The 18521-nt window shown below is 30.1% G+C and overlaps 1 protein-coding gene across 1 annotated transcript; it reads right to left on the bottom strand.

The window, feature by feature from the left end:
• Nucleotides 1–963: 963 nt before the first annotated feature.
• Nucleotides 964–5296, bottom strand: LOC133815639 (probable peroxygenase 3). The gene is made up of 6 exons (XM_062248453.1): nucleotides 5158–5296; nucleotides 2879–3028; nucleotides 2343–2428; nucleotides 1805–1899; nucleotides 1540–1665; nucleotides 964–1123 (listed from the first exon to the last, which is right to left on the bottom strand). Exons 1-6 carry the CDS (start codon nucleotides 5294–5296, stop codon nucleotides 964–966), a joined length of 756 nt encoding a protein of 251 aa, XP_062104437.1.
• Between the last annotated feature and the right edge of the window lie 13225 nt (nucleotides 5297–18521).

The following is an 18521-nucleotide window of genomic DNA, read 5'->3' as shown; positions in this document are numbered from 1 at the left end:
TGCTGCATTGGCAGCTGTTGTATACATGGTTTGGAGAAATAGGAATCTCTGTGTGTTTGAGTTAAGATCTTTGGCTATTGGTCCTGTAATTCAGCTGATTAAGTTCAGTATTAGATCTAGACTAGCCAGATTGCCTAAGCTGAAAGTGAGGACCAGTGAGGTGGCGTTCTTAGAGGCTGTTACTCAGTTGTAACTGTTTTTGTTTGGCTATTTGAGCTTGTTTTGTTCTCTTGCTGGTTTATTGCATTTTTAGGTCCTGTGAGGAGGCATTCTTAGGGGCTAGTTCTCAGATGTTTATGTTTTTGTTTGGCTCTTTGAGCTTGGTTTGTAATCTTGCTGGTTTGTTCAATATATTCAGTGTTTCCATAAAAAAAAAAAAAACATAATTATAATAAAAAATGTGCTCATTTCCATATTTTAGTTAGCTACTAATTTTGTTTCTCACACTTTAATTTTTTTCTTTAATAAATTTTCTCATACAAATTAAAAAAAAGTATAATTATCATATTTTTGCAAATTGATAATATAAAATTCATATTTTTTGAAATTTCCCTAAAAAAAAGTCCCAAAATTTCAAAAATACCATTTTGTATATAATATTTAGATAACAATATCACATTTTTCATTAGGTAACTACAAAATACAATGCCAGGGCTTGACTTTCCCATTCAAGACAATAAAAGGGAAACCCCAATTACAATATAGCTAGCGCTAACTCTAGTTTCTTGTTTTTTTCTTCGGAATTTCTAATCTCTTAAATAATTAATCAAATAATTTACTTAATCACAGATTTAAGCTTTTCATACATATAAATAACACAATATTCCATTATTTCAAGCTTTATCAAAAAAAATTACAGAGAAAAGACAGGAATATATTTCTTGGGAAAAAGAAGGTGAAAAGGAGAAAATAACCAAACTTGAAATTTTTGGATCTCTGTGTCTAAACTTAAGAAAATACAGGTTATTCCATCTTAGAAATATCAGTGGCTCCTGAATTCTTCTTAGCCAAATATTCGAACAAACTCCCATCAAAAAGGCGCCTCACAGCTTCTTTGCTCAAAAGACCATCTTCGTCCTTAGCAATACCATACAAGCTTAGCCATTCCACCTTACTTGCCAACCTGAAAATTCAATTATATAATCACTCACACATACATATATAGTATATATAATAATTTATAAGTAAAAACAAATAATATATATACATATATGCAATGCAAGAATTAGAAATATTATTATTATAAGTTGGGTCATTTGATTTAGTTATTTTTTAAAGTCGTTTTGTATTCTAGTCTCGTTTTAATAACTATTTACAAAATAGTCTCTCATAATTTATACAAGTAGTTAAAAATTTAGACAGGTAGTTGAAAAATTCAAACAGCCGATCGAAAATTTTAAACAGCTGATCGAAAAATTTAGATAACTGGTCCAATTTTAAATAGAGACTATTTTACAAAAAAATTATCAAAAGTATGCTAAAATACAAAATCACTTAATAAAAAAACTATTTTAACAAATTTTTGTTATAAGTACGTACCAGCCAAAGAAGTCAAATGGAAATCGATTGGCTTGAGTCATTTCCCATATATCTTTTAGTGACAATTTGTTTGGAACAGTGCGAGCGTACTTACTGAAAATGTTCTCAAGATTCATTGGTACAAACCTGTATTTAATTAATTATATATAAATTCTGTAAGATTATAATAATTAATATTATACCACCTCATTACAAATTAAGTCTCATATATATACCTATTAATTACATATAATTACAAAACAAATATTTTAGTAATTATTATTACCTTCCCTCTGTGTCATAAACTCCAGAATCGCCACCATGTTTGGCTCTGTGAATGTTGTCAATGTATACAGGAAACAAAGGATTGGGTAACCATCCCTGAATAAATAGTTTTATTATTTCAGTTCGTAAAATAAATCTAAGTCATAATTTTAAAATTATTTTGTACTCTAGTCTAGTTTTAATAATTTTTGGCTAAATAACCTATTATAATTTAGATACTTAGTCAAAAATTTAGATAGGTGATCAAAAAATTTAAATAACCAATAAAAAATATAAGACAATTAGTCGAAAAATTTAAACAACTGATAAAATTTTAAACAGATCATTTTACAAAAAATTATCGAAAATAAAACAAAATGTAAAATCACTTAAGTAAAAAAATAATTTTCATCAATTTCTCTTAATTATATTATTATTAAATATAATTAAGAATAAACTACAGTATATCTTATCATTAATAAAATAAGTCTAGAATTGAGAATATGTATGTATAAGAATTAATAATAATATTAAAAGATAAAGTAGCAGAAAAAACTTACAGGGAGAGTGGAATAACTAATTGAGGAATTAATAAGCATAGCCAAACAAAAGGATGCAATTGGATTGAGACCAACGGCACGCATTCCTGACACAATTGGCCAGCAAGGTTATCGATCAGTACGTACAAAAGGACAAGATTAGCAAAACAATTATTAACAAAATTTAGATGGTAGATCTTTGTCCTATATGAACAGTTCACTAATATATTATTGGAAAATTTTGACGTGATTAATTTTTTTTACCGAAAATAATATTTAAATAATCAGTTGAATTAATATATATATATTTTTATATGCACGTAAAACAAATATTTTAAATTTTGATTTCAGATTCATAATACATTCTTCAAAATTTTTAAAAATAAGTAAAATGCATACTATAATTAAAATTTACATCGTCACTTAAAAATATTGAATTATAATTTCATCAAGTACAAAAATTTAGAATGCCCCTGACAAAAGTGATATTTTTACATTAGAATCTCTATATATATATATATATATAAATGATAATGAATAATAATGTAGGTACGTACCAACATAAGATTCCCAAGGATAAACAATGCCATTGTTATCTTGGTCAAAAAAAGCAGCATGTTGCTGAAGAACAGTCATATTGTTGTGTTTATGGCCTTCTGTTCCATTTGGATGCTCTGCATCTACAGCTACTAATGCTCTTGGCATATCTAATCCATATATCATCAACCAATTTTTATATATATATATATATATATATATATATATGAGACTTAGAGCGCTTTCTTCCGGTGCTCTACTTCATCTTTTAAAATAACTCATCAAAACACACATTTTTCTATTTTACTTCTAAGTTTTACATTTTACCATACATTAGATTTTCTATTTTTTTTCTCTATATCATTTAAATATTATATTTTCACACATTTTTTATTCATTTCAAATATATTTTTTAATTATCAATAATATTCTTATATATTTTAATGTTATAAAAATTAATAAAATATTCTTTTGCTACATGAATAGTTCTCTCTAAATATGGCTTAACACTATAGATATATGTAAAATATTTATAAAGTAAAGTAGCTATATAGCATCCAATGCAGCATCCAATGGATGTTGTTTTAAGGATTTTTATTTATATTTTATAGATATTAGCTATTTTAGCTCTTCTAATGTAAGAGCACTCATATTGGGTGCTCTGCTCCATCCTTTAAAATACCTCATCAAAATACACATTTTTCTATTTTACATCTAAGTTTTATATTATACCATATATCAGCTTCTCTATATATTTCTTTACATAATTTAAATATTATATCTTTAAGCATATTTTATTACTTAAAGTAAAATAAAATAATTGAAAAAGAAAAAAAATAATAAATATATACTAAATAGAGAGAGAAAAGTTATAAAAAAATATTAAAATATTATATAAAGGATATGTAAATATTATGTAAATGTAGATGTGTATTAATTGGAGTTTGATAGAAGATGTTTTTATGAGTTTTAGCTAAATATTATAAAGAAAGTGTAGTATAAAATATATCACAAAAACATACATTTGTATAATTTACCTCAAAACTTTTACATTATACCATACATCTGCTTCTTTACATTATTTATATATTATATTTTTAAAAATATTTTATTTATTTTAAGAAATAAAATAATTAAAATAATAGTATCACACTCATATATATATACAAAAGTTTATAAAAAAATAATAAAATATTTATAGCTTGATGAATAGTATTTCACTACATATAAAGAAATACTATTCATTTAGGTAAAAAAATATAACTTTATATCATCCAATGATAGGCTACTTAACTATTTTTTCTCTATATTATAAAGAATAATACATTTTAGCTTATCCAATGTGAGTGCTCTAAGTGCTCTTATCTAATCTCTAAAGCTAAATTTTGTCAATAAAAAAACAAATATACATATATAAATTAGGTTATAGTACTAGAGTTTGTTCAGTATTTTTTTTTAATAATATTTATAAAAATGATTAAAGTAGATAAGGTATACCTTGAGAATTAATAACCCAAATTAAAACTTCAATTTTAAAATTAATTAATTTGTTTGCTAAACAAAACATTATTATAGCAATTAACAAAAGTTACAATAAAATATAACCAAGTATATATATATATATTTATATGGGGTTAGATTTGGTTTAGTGAAGCGTGTGATGATTTTTTTTTTCTGAATTATGACTTATACATTATCATACCTACTAATTTTTTTGAGCTTTTAAAAATTCTCCCGAACTACTAGCAATGTTGTAAAGTGAAACTTTCGTCCAATGTAGTTAACAATATGCTAACATGTCTCTTTACTAATGTGTTTGCCATGTAAGTATCTCTCCATTAATATCTTAATAATAAGAATAAGTCTTTATTGTCCGTTGGTTACATGGAGAAATCTATACTTTTCTTCATCATAGTATGAGAAAATTGAATATATGTTTATATATATATCTATATATGCACTATGAGTTTTTTTAATATTAATTTACAAATTCCTCACACAAATAAAAACGAAGTACTTAACCCGGGCAGATCTACATGTTGAGCCATGAGTGTAATATAATTAATTAAAGATTTATATCTGTTGATCATGATGTACTTCATGATTATGATGGTCGATAATCGAAATCAATAATAATTTATATGAATATATATATGATCATATGTATATGTATAAGGAGATAATGTATAATATAATATAAGAGCATTGAAGACAGTGGTGTAGTTGGTTTTGTAAAACAATTATTGAAATGTTGAATAATAACAATAATGATAATTAATCATAATGATATATAACTCACAAGGCTTGGGAAGTAAAGAAGTCTCCAAGTCAGTTCTGAGTTTTCTTTGAGAAGTGATCGGTGCAAGTGAAGTTTCAGTTGCCAAGGCTTCACTTTCCACTACTGCTACTGCCTCTTCTTCTTCTGATATATCACTCATTATTGTTTTCCTCTTTTCTTTTCTCTCTATCTATATAACTTAGTCACTCACTCTCTTCATAACGAGAGCTTCTATAAATATACATGCAATGTGTTGAATTAAATAATAGCTTTTGTTTAATATCTTAATTAAATAATTCAACATTGGCATGAGTGCCACACGCATTGTTATACTTGATAAATAATTATTTAATTGGTCCATGGATCTAGTGGTACTATATAATAAAACAATATTTAGCTGTCAATTTATGACTAAATAAGAGTCCATATGCCATGTGATAATTTATTTTAAGTAGCATTGTTTGAGTAACAAGATTCTGTCCAACTTAATTATCTTCTTATTATTACATGTAATCTTTTCACGAGAATGATAATGTTCACTGTTTTTTTTGGCTGTTAATTTAATCCGAAAGATTATTGGAAATATTAGGGAAGAACACAAAGATTTTACGTAGTTCAGACTATAAAAGAGCCCTAGTCCACGAGTCTCTATTATTTAGTGAGCTTGAAGCTTGTTATAATAAGCTTCAATGGTGGTTCTCAGGCAACATGTATATTGCACTGAGTTTCAGAGTTTCTCCCTCTGAAAAACCAAACCCCCTACAAGTAGATATCTCATCCCTATTTATAGAGATTGAGATCATTAATGTTACCATCTATCATTAATACAAAATTCCTCCACTTTGGGGTGTTAATGCTGAATTAATACATAAAAGTCTGCACTAAATAGAGACTATAACCCAAGTGGATTGCACAGGGCCCATTTCAGAAAGTCGCATACCAACTTTATGGGAAACGTATCTCTGACTTGTCAGGGTACGATGCACGTTTGCACATGTCAGGCGACGTTGTGGGAAATGTCGATTGTCGAGTGTACAAACTCCACACCACCAATCGAGGCTCACCAAAAGCTGTCAGATGATCGCTTGGTGGCCCACAATTGTAGGGACTGGCATCTGGCGGCTATCCCAACTCCGAGGACCGGAGTCATGGACCTGGGGGACGAGTGAGTGAAGAGAGCTCCTCCGAACATGGCCTCACCTAGAGAGATCCTTTCCCTGAGGATGGACCTCGGGGCGTGACCTCACTTGGAGACATCCACGACTTATCTACTGGACCGGGATGTGGCTTCACCTGGAGGTGTCCTCGTCTCGAGGAAAGATCTCGAGACGTAGGCTCCTTGGAAACGTCCACGAATTGGGCTTCTTGGAGGGGTTGCACTCTGAGAACCTCATGACTTACCTCGTCACTAATCACTCTTAATTGCCACGTGTTAAGAGGTAAAAATACGGACAACATTTGCCCCCAAGTCTTCACTCGCCCTCGGGCAGCGGAGACTTAGATGGGGAGGAGTGATTTGAAAACTTGGGGGAAAACGTTCAGACTTCCTTTGATGTCACTCTGAAAAGTAACACCACGTGTCGACTCCCTATGGCTGGGCCCATCAATCCATGCAATTAATGAGGGATCAACTTAACGATCACAAACGTCCACTCCGTACCCGAGGTGTCCTTTCACCCCATGCTCGAGGCGTCTTTTCCCAAGACCAATGATCACGATCTGCGCCATTTGGACCCTGATCGTTGGATCGCCCTCGGGTATCAATGTGGTAGGTAATCTGATGGTCATAGAGGGGTTGATTCCCTACTGGGTATAAAACCCAGAGAACCGCCCCTCAGCCTCTCACTCACTAGATTTTTAATGTCTCCCCTTGTGACAGGCGTTGTTCTTGGAGCCATCTAATGTGACCCTGCAATGACTCCCATGGGGAGACTTTGAATAAATTCAACGTCTCCCCGTGGGAGACATTATAGGGTGTAAAAAGGAATCCTATGACATCTCCCATGGGAAGACGTTGAATGTATTCAAAGTCTCCCCATGGGAGTCTTCATCGGATTTTTTTTAATTTTTTTTAAAAACTAAAAATTTATTATTTAATATTCATAATATATTAATTAATTAAATTCAATGAATATATTTAATTATGAGGTTTTTAAAAATATATACCTTTTTTGGTGTTTTTTTTTTTACTTTTACGATCCCTGATTTTTTTTTTTTCAAAAATACTACCTTAAGTTTTCAGAAAATACGTTTTTAAAATTTTATATTTATAAAAATACAGTGTCAATGAAATAACTAAGAAACAACTAAAAAACAACAATAAGACAACGACTAAACATTAACCCTATTTTTTTAAAAACAAAATATATCTGCAAACAACAACACAACAACTATAAATAAACTTAAACAACTAAAAACCAACATGAAAATAACTATACATAAAATCTAAACAGCACAAAAACAACAATAAGACAATGACTAAACATTAACTTACTGCATACTACATACATTTAAAAACAACAAATGAAGAACAACTAGAAGTCAACCCATTGCATACTAACATATTTTTTTTATAAAAAAAAATCAAAATATACTATATATAAATCCAAACAACTAAAAAACAATGTAAAAACACCTATGCATAAATCTAAAAAACTAAAAGAAAAACAACACAAAAACAACTAACAAACAACCCAATATATATTAAATATAAACTAAAATTAAAAGTATACTTAAAATACTTAAATTAAATTAATAACAAATATACTAAAAACTAAAAGAAAAAAAGGTTGATAATATGCCTTATTAATCAATAAATAGAAATATAAATCATTATAAATATAATAGTATCTATATAAATATAAATAAATAAACATAAATCATTATAATTATATATATAAATATAAATATATATATATAACAGTGTCTATTTTTGACCAAACCAAGCGAACGCTCTCTTTTGTCCTCAATTAGTAACTTACTCACACCTCACAATGTATAGAAAATATAACACGTAATCACATGCATGCTGGACATAATATTCTCGGTGTCATTGCATGTTGTGAAACGGTAGATCTACAAACAATGTTGAAGTTATATATTTGGGAGATAGGATTAGACACCCTCAATGCCTGCACCAAGACATAACTCATGGTGGGCTTCCGAGGAGCCTACAATGTTGTTTTATTTTATTTTAGAATTTGCACTAATCATCTTTTTGTTCTTGCAGATCACATAGGGCTAGCTGACATTGCTCGCTACCCTGAAATGGTAATTGTTACCCATATTATGGGTAACTAGCTACCCTAAAATGGCAACATGTTACCCCAAATATGGCAACGGTTTACCCAATGAAAACATCCACATTTGAAAGAAAAAAAAAGATATAAATATGCAGAATTTAATCTATTATGTAACTAGTTACCTTAAAGAAGGTAATAGTTTACCCAATGGAAACATCCATATTTGGAAGAAAAAGAAAATATAAATATGTAAAAGTTAATCTATCAGGTAATCAATTACTAGTATAAAAAAAAAGCTGATTTTTTTTTTTACATGTAATAGAAAGATCTGTAAAAAAATAAAAATAAATAATAATATAATTATATACTACTGAAATATCTAATATATAGGTAAAAAAATGGAGGAAAAGAAAAGAGAAAGTGGAAGGAGAATATAATTAGTGGAAAAAGAAGAAAAAAATGGAAGGAAAAAAAAACGAAAAAGGCTGAAGAAAAAAATGAAAAAGATAAAGAAAAAAGTGGAAAAAAATAATTCTAATTTAAATGAAAAAATAAAATAAAAAAGTGGAAATTTTTTATATAAAATAACAAACAAATGGACAAATATAAAGAAACAAAAAATTACAAAACTAACCTTTTACTTTTAAAAGAAACTTAATTAAGAACCAAAATATAGAATAAACATAAATTTATACAAAAATATGGAAAAAAGAGATTTTTCTAAAATGCACATTTTTTTTTTAATTTTGGAATTCTTGAGAGAAAGAGATTGAGGCGTCGTGAAGAAGAAGAATAGAAAGAAGAAGATGAGGGGTTCAAAATTCTTGATAGGTATGACTTTGTTTTTGTTTTTGATTTTGGTTTATTCCTCTAAGTATATTCTTCTCCTCATTGTATAGTTTTATTAAGTATTTAAATGCAAATGTTATTTGATGTATTAAGAAGTGAACATGTGGCATTAAACTAAAGTCAAGTATTACAATTAAAATGAAAACCAAAATAGCTTAAAGATAGGCAATATTAGATCTATTTGAATTAAGTGACTATGGGTCTTTAGATAAGTAAATTCAGTTTTCGTAATTTTAGGATGTTGTAACTTCGGGCCTAGTTTTGACCTATTTATATTACGATTTTGGAAAAATAATATTTGTTAAAAGTTGTATATAATTTAATTAGCTATCCAATGGTATAAAAATTTCCTAAATCAGACTTTTATAGCTCCAGTTACGTTAATTTTACTACGGAAGGGTCTAGAGTTACGAGATATAGGATAGTAGTTTGGACTTTGACTAAAGTTTGAACCAAATGGAGACTAGGTGGCATAATTGGAGATGATGTAGCAATAAGAACGGAGTAAGACTAGGCCTAAAAAAACCATTTAGTGGAGGGAAGGTTTTATTTTTAAAATTTAAGTTGAATAGTGTGGAGAAAATCAAGGAAGGGAGTTAGGGTTTGAAGCCTATAAATAGAGACTTACCCTTCACCATTTTTCTCACTAAAAAAACTATCAAAAACCTCTCATATCAAAATCCATAGTCCCAAAAGCTCCCTCCATTTTTTCATAAACACTCTACATAGTCATAGCTGAAACACTAGTCCTTTTAGTGCTCGGGATCTTTTTCTTCTATTTTCTATTTTTTTTTTGCCTTAAACACTATTGCCTTTCTAAACCCTATTATAGCCAAAATATTGAACCCCATCAAGCCAATATATAGCCAAAATCTACCCAAGTATCCAAGCTCTTGGTGTTGTTGTTGGAGATAGACATTAGAGAGAAGACTCGGGATTTCATCATTTTCGTTCTAGGTTGCAGGTTGATTGGACGTTTTCTATAGCAAGCAATCTCTTCTCTTTCTTTTTCTCTCCACACTCAAGGCAAGAAAAATATGTTAGATTATATGTGTTGTGATATGTTATGTTATGTTGATATGTTATATATGCATATAAATATGTTTTATGTTATAGTCACTTGGGTATTATAGTTGCTTAGATAGCAAATCAAATCCCAAGATTTTTATCATTATCGTAAATTAGAGTTATGATTTACCCTATCTCGATTAGTAGATAGGGGACCTAGATGAGTTATCATATACTATTTTTTGATCTAACTGTTTAACGCCCAAACGTGACTTACACTTAGCGGTAGTCGTAGTATAGATGGGCGGTCGATTCCACAAGGAGGTAAAGAAACAAGTTAATCAATAAATAAATGTAAGAGATAAATAATGTAAGGAAAATAGAACAAGTGATATTTTTGTTGTTTTTGAAATTTAAAGATTAGAAAAATAGATAGAATAAAGTGTGATGTAACAATAGGTAACAAGTAGGAATGATCAAGAGTCACCAATATGCATACTTATTTATTTAGATCTTTGATTCACAAAAGTTACACAAATGAGAAGTTCACATCCCAACTATTCATTTGGAAGATTTAACATTGAAGCACAAATATGTTTTTCAAAAATGTATTCAAGTGATTATTATTCTTTACCATGGAAAGATGAGATAAATCTTATGAGAAATCTAAAAATGACATTATACCATTGGCAATAATGCAATAAAAGATTGGACATAAAACCTAACACAAACATTACTTTTACTATTTATAAAATACATAGAAAGAGCATGACTAATTCTATATAGATTTTAGCAAAAGTACATATATATGAGTGAGATGGAGAAAATGATAAAGATATTATCTATATTATTTTCACTAATTTGATAATACATAGAAAGTGCATGACAAAATCTATATACTATTAGTAAACATAAATATAGATAATAAGATGAAGAAGTAGAGATGAAAGAAAATAAATCACTAAAATATATAAACTTTAAGCACATAGTGAATCAAAAATACCAAACAAAGTCATAGTGCATATAGGATAATCCTAACCTTCCTAAGAAGGTTAGCCTATTATGCTAGACATTCTCATGAAATTCTAGAGAGAAAATATGAGAAATGAGACTAAAATTTGGTAGAGTTTTGCTACCTAAAAATTACATAGAAAATGTGAAGAAAGTGTCCCTATTTATAGATGGAGAAAAGGACTAAAAAGAAATTAAACAACAATTTGGGGTTTACAAAATAAATCTGAAATATTAATAATAAAATATGATTTTGAAAAATCAAATCTTATTATAAATATTAACCTAGTTATTTTGGTGTATGGTCAAAATACCCTTTTTCTAAAGCACCAAAAAAAAGATGAGCTTTAAAGCTCAAAATGGTAATTTTGCAAGGCCCAATACCCACAAAATATGGGTTGAAGGTGGCTAATGGTACAAGAGGGTTTTGACCCACTCCAAGCCAATGGGAGCGCACCACGTAGGCAACTGGTTGGGAGAGTTGGGTCTTCTGGGCTTGCTGCGTTTGCTGCTGAAGGAGGCTACCCTGGCTTTGGAAATGCTTGAGCCTGTTGGGTTTGCTGAAAGGAGGAGCTGGGCTGCATCAGATGGGCTTGCAAATGGCTGCTAGGCTTTGAATGGTTGCTGGACAGCTGGGGAGGAACGTTGGAGCCTGCTGGGACGCTAAGAGGTGCATGGCTGAAGGAGGGCAGGCTGGCTGGCTGGCGACGTGGCAGCCTCGGGTTGGTTGGCATGCGGACGCGTGGTGAGCCTTGAGCGCGCCAAGTGGCACTAGGGAGAGGGAAAAGGCTGAGCTTGCTGGGCCGAATTCTGGGCCTATTTTTGGGCTTCAAAAATGCCATTTTTCAATTGATTTTCAGATTCATCTCTTTATTTCTTCTTTCCTTTTATTTATGCCAAAATGCAACTTTAATTCCTACAAAATAATAATAAATTAAATCATGATCAAATATTTTCATCCATAAAATATATCATATTAATTAAATGAAAATAATAATCAAAACTTAATTTATTTTGACATTTAAGATCAATAAATGTGCATTTTTCACCTCTAATCACAACCTCAACTAGCTTATTGCTAGTCCCTAGCAATTAAAGCGGATAAAAGTTATTACCAAGATGAATTAGTGAGTTAAATTATGCAAAATCATTTAACAAAATGTTTAATGAGAATTTAGAAAATGCTATTTAAAACTATCAAAGTTGTAATTCAAGAGTTTTGTGTGGGTGCATCAAACCATATTGTTCTTTCCAAAATTAACACAAAAAATATTAAAAAATGACCAAAGAATAAAGTCTCAACTCCAAATTCTCACAAGGTATTGAAAATATTTTTATGGGAGAAGGTTGATACTCTTGGAGTTGGAAATTTATCAATTAATGCTAAAAAATGGATGTTATCGTTTTAGGACAAACAATGTTAACGAATATTGATCAAAAGATAGGCTAAACAATTAATTGGAATCTAAATGACATAAGAACGTTCGGGATTTTACAAAATGATATTAAGAGCCAAAATAAAATACACAAACTTTTTTCTTTTGTTTTTGTTTTTGATGACATAAATTGAAAACAAATGTAGTAATGTTGATTTTTTTTTATAATTTTTTTTTTCAACAAAACTACAAAAAATATTGATGAAAAATGTTGCTCTTGTTCTCTTTTTTTTTTTTATTCATTTTTTTTATAATTTTTTTTTTTGACAAGAGACAACATAAGAATAAAAAAATTACAAGAAATTAAAAGAAAAATTATAATAAAATACAACAAAGGCTCTTCAAAACAAAAATTATCCCTCTAGTAAATATCATGTTTTAAATCCCAAAAATTAAATTTGCCAAGTCAAATGATCAATGAAAGTTTTCAAAGTTGTTTTCTCATTCTCACAACTCACAAAATTAAAAGCTTTAAACTTTGTGATTTTTCTCAATTGAATGTGTTAACAATTTTTTTTTTCAATGTTTGGTTGTGCATGAAATTACTCTAAAAAATTACTTCCTAATAGTAAAAATAGCAAAAACTATCTCACCAAAATTTTGTTGTCATGAATTTTGCAAAAATTTAACTCAAACTTTCTAAATGGTAATCAAAATATATTTCAACGCATGAATATGCATACTACCCCCAACTTTAAATGAGACATTGTCCTCAATGTCTAACGTTAAGCGCATTGTGCGAGAAAAAGGGAATATGATCACCAACAAAACCCCAAGAAGTAAAATTTGCAACATAAAATAAAGACACAAATTAAAATAAAACACACTAAAAAGAAAGATAAAACCTGATCAGTCTTTGGTAGACAAAAGCATCGCTCTCAGGTAAGTCTACCAACTGCAGATTTGCGTACTATCCTATATCAAAAATGAATTTTCTTTTATCCCGCGTCTCAAAAATAGAAGCGTTAGTAACATTTTCAGGATAGAGAAAATGTTTGGGTGCAAAATCGTGAAGGAAATTGGGTGAAAGTTTCATTGCAAATATGTTATGATTTCCTCAATGATTAAGTCTATCACATGAGTATGATAGCTTCCATTTTTCTTTGGAGTGGTTGGAAGAATTTCGGTATTGGAAAGAGTTTCACTCCAAATGGTAATAACATCATCCTCATCGGGTTTTGAACTAGGAGTAGGGGACCGTGTTATAGCCTCATGTTGGGACGATAATTGACTTAAATTATGTGAAAGAATAGCGTTGGTCAATTCTGAAAGTTGAGTACTAGTTTCCCTAAAATCTTCCAAAAATTGTCTATTGAATTCTCTTTGCTCCTCTATAAATGTGTGTAAAGTGTCCTATAAGGAATTTGTATTAGTGCAGACATTATATGGAGGTTCATGTGGGAAGTTAGGAAAATTTTGCTCAAAATTCATGGGAGGCGGTGCATGGTAGTTGTACTCAGGCTTCCAACTAAAATCTACGGGGTTGGTCCAACTAGAATTATGATTCCTTTGGTCGACTCTTTCAAAGTCACAATAACGTTCATCATAATCTACCTCAGGAACCTCGTAATTTTCTCTTTCAAACTTAGTTTCTAAAACCTCAAGTTCTCGGTATTCTTTACACTAAGTTTGCATGCACTCCTAAAACGGCTAGTACCTTCAGTAGCACTAGAATTATGGTTGTTTCTAACTGAAGGATAATACATCGGAAAATGCAGCTCGAAACGTTTCTTCTCTTTATCATTCATTTTTTTTAAATTTTGTTTTTATGATTTTTTTTTAAAATTTTTTTTGATTTTGTTTTTTAATTTTTTTTGTACTTGTTTCCAGGTTGATTTGAGGATTTTAGAAAGGTCCCACTTAAAACCCACACTTTATCTAGAACTCCCCAAGGTTGCTAGATAATTGTGGAGGAGTCACAATTCATAAAAACGGTCCTCTTACAACCAATACTTACTAGAACTTCCCGAGGTTACTAAGTAAGCATGGAGGGAACTTTTACTCAAATTGGCCTTTAAGCAAAAATTGCTTATGTTGACAAAACAAGCTTTGTTTTTATAATTATATATATATTTTTGTATTTTATGAATTTTTTGTTTTTTAAGATTTAAAACCTAAAAATTAAAAAAAAAACTAATAACAAAGTAAATAAATAAAGAGAAAAACCTAGAAATAAAAAAAAAAAAATCTAAACACAAGAAATAAGATGCTCACAAATCCTAAAAAAAAATATTTCATACATATAATGTATTTCATATTTAGGCTATTTGGAAATATGTGTCAGACGTGACTCATGTGTTGAGTTACGAGGATCTGGAGCTTGAGGCAGATGTCTCCTATGAGGAACAACCAGTCCAGATACTTGACAGGAAGGACATGGTCCTGAGAAATAAAACTATACCTTTGGTTAAGGTATTATGGAAGAACAAAAAGGTTGAGGAAGCAACCTGAGAGCTGGAGTCAGATATGCAGAGTCAGTATCCCGAGCTGTTCAGGTAAAATTTCGAGGACAAAATTTCTGTAAGGAGGGGATAGTTGTTGTTAGGAGTGTATCCTAAAAGCATGTAAAGACATTTGTTTTTCTGTGAATAAATAAATACAATGGTTTATTATTATTGTTATATTTTAGATTGTTAAATTATTGTTTGAATAATTTTGTAAATATCAGAAAAATTCCATATTCATTATTGAGGATGTGATCTTGTATTAGTACGAGAGAATTAAGATCACATGAATGAATAAAAATAGTCAACAACAACAAATTAAAGTTATGGAATTCTTTAATTGGAGTTGTAAGTGCGGTTTACTGAGTATCATAATGATACAAATAATCTAGATTCAGATTATTGATGTGGAAAGACATCTCGGTAAATGTGCTTTATAAAATATGATTATATATGACATGGACCGATATGAATTAAAGTATTTATCCAAAAAACTATTTAACAATAAAGACTTGTAATTCATATTATAACTGATGATCATTTATAGATCAACCTAAATCCTGAGTGTTTATGAATTCCTGTTCATGTTTATTAAATCTTTTGATTCATTTGTTAAGGTCTCTTCAAAGAATGAGGCTAATGACTATTGTTTTGGAGATTTAATATCATGGATGGTTGTGAACATGTATTAACAATGCAGAATTTAATCTTTCCTAACGGATTGTATATTAGTTCCCTTAAGGGTTAATTCCGGAACTAAATGATTTTGAGCTCAAATCTATAATTAGATTATAGATTAATTATTCACTAGTGAATTAATGGTACTTAAGGAATAAGAAGTAAATTAGAAAGGTAAAATGGTAATTCTTCCATTCTAATTTATGAACTAATTAATTAGAGGGTTGAACTATTGTATGATTGTTATATCAATGGATGACTTAAGAAAAGATTTCTGTAAAAGTATACTATAACATAAAGAGTGCAATTATGAATTTATAGTGGAGTAATATCAGAATTAATAAATTAACTATTATAATTAAAGAGTTTAATTATTTAGTTTCAATTTATTGGAGTTTAATGTTATAGGTCCGTGGTCCCCAAAATGGCTTAAACAAACACTGACAAAGGTAAATACAAAAAAAAAAAAAAGGCAAAAAGGACTTATGTGAAAAGTAAAATATTTTTCTATATATCAAACATAATTATTGTATAATTATTTGTAATTAATTAATTATTTGATTTAACAAAAATATAATTAATTTTGAATTAATTTATTTTTGGGATTTTTGGTATTTAAATAATAATAAGAATTGGGAAAAATTACACGCCATCACTGACATGATGGCATGTGGTACACATGTAGCACAGTCACTGTGCTACACGCATAAGAGACTGTGATCAGTTTCTAGGTTTCACAATTTTAGTTATTTAAATATTAAATAAATAATGAGATATTGTAATTTGATTAAAATATTATTATTTAAACAAAAATATGATAATTGATTAGTTATTTTCAAAATGTTTAAAATAACTAAGATTTTATTTTAATATATTGGATATATTAAATATAGGATATCAGTTTTTCAGAACGTAACTTTTTAGGGATTGAAAAATATCTAGAAATCTCTCTCAGAGAAAGAGAATAGTGATACATACAAAAGTCATTGTTCTTCACAAAACCTAGGTCCAAACTTTATCAGATCTCATGTGTTGAGAACATCTAATAAATAGATTTTGCCTGTTATTTTATATAGCGAGCCCACACTCGTTCTTTGTGTGCTGAGAATATTTTGGAAGATCTTGGTGTGAGATCTCAAGGATTTAGCCATACAAAAAGATAACAGCAAGGAAGGACCTGAGGTAATTTTTCTATTCATGTCTTTGATTCAATATATATATGCATGTGAAGAAGTAGATCTAGAAATCTTATGGGATTGAACTAACAATTTTATTGTTGTTCCGCTGCGTATAATCTCTGATTTGATCAATAAAAACCAACATTTGTAACATCTCAAATTACCTAATAAGGCTTAGGGCCTTGATTAGGGGGCCAGGATGACAAATTATGGAAATGACATGTTTATGTGTTTTATATGCATGTAATTATGTGAGTTATATTATTATATGACTTGATATGCATGTTTAGGTGTATTAATTAAGCATGTGTGCCCGTTTCTTATTAGAAGGGAAATTTTTGTAATTTGGCCCGTCATGGGTATATTTGGCATATATGTGATATATGTGTAAGACCACATTATTATGTTGATATATTTTGGTTACTCGGCACGAGGTGATCCTAGGGAACAAGTTAGCGGGAAAGTCACAACGGGACCAATATTTGACTCGGTGTGAGTCAAGGGGTATATTGGATATTTAGTACATTATCGAATTATTGGGTAATGGGAATGATTATTTGATCATATATTGGGAGATAGTGAGATCAGGTGGAAATTATGGGAATTTTGACTATTTTACCCTCGGGGGAATTTTTGGGACCCCGACCATTGGGATTTACTTGAGGTTACTTAAGTTTGAAGTAACCTGACATAAACAGATATACATTCAAAATACTTTTTCTCTTTGTCTCGTTATTCCTTTTTATCGTTCATCGCATTTTTGAAGGAAACTCGAGTTTTAGGACTCAGATTCAAGCAAGGATCGAGTCATATAGATTCTAGGGAAGATTAGAAGCTTGATAGCCGGAGGATTTTACTGGAAAACAACACAATTAGAGGTAATTTAAGCTTTGAATTTCTGAGTTTCTGTTCCCCACAGTTTCTTAAGTTTTGAATTGGATTCTATGTTTTGGTGAATTTTTTAGTTGTTTGAAGCTTAGGTTTTGATGGTCTTGAGCCTTTGAGATGATTGGGAACTTTATTTTTGAGATTTTGGTATGTTTGGATAGGTTTATGGAGGGATTTGGCATGAAAGAAACAGAGAAACATTGAGTTTTGCAGGTTGAGGTACGACCCTGTTCTTGGGGCACCGCGACTCAAATCAGGCGAAGAAGAAGCAGGTGGATGTGAGGCTTTTGAGTTGCGACGCCTGTGAGTGGGCGCCACAGCGCTTGGGTAGACAAAGAGGAGGCTCGGGCCTTTGACTTGAGCGGGCCACAGTTCAAATGGTTGGGGGCCACGACGCTTAAGGGATTTTGGGCCTTGGGGAGGTTTTGAGTAGGGGAACTCAAACCTAAAGGCTCAAGATCGATCCTACTACTCTTTTTAGTAGGATTCGATGTCCTGGAGGCTAAGACTCGGTTCGGAAGCCTTTATTTACTCTTTTTTGATGGGATTCTATAATTGGTTGTTGCTAGGTTATTGCTAGGGGCTCGGGACCTGGATCGTGCTCGAGGGTCATTCTTATTTTACATGACACTTGGACCTGAGGTAAGAAAA

The sequence above is a fragment of the Humulus lupulus genome, chromosome 2 (assembly GCF_963169125.1).
Source record: "Humulus lupulus chromosome 2, drHumLupu1.1, whole genome shotgun sequence".
Classification (NCBI taxonomy): domain Eukaryota; kingdom Viridiplantae; phylum Streptophyta; class Magnoliopsida; order Rosales; family Cannabaceae; genus Humulus; species Humulus lupulus.
Note: the sequence above shows the minus strand (reverse complement) of the source record. Positions and strands in the feature narration are given on the sequence as shown.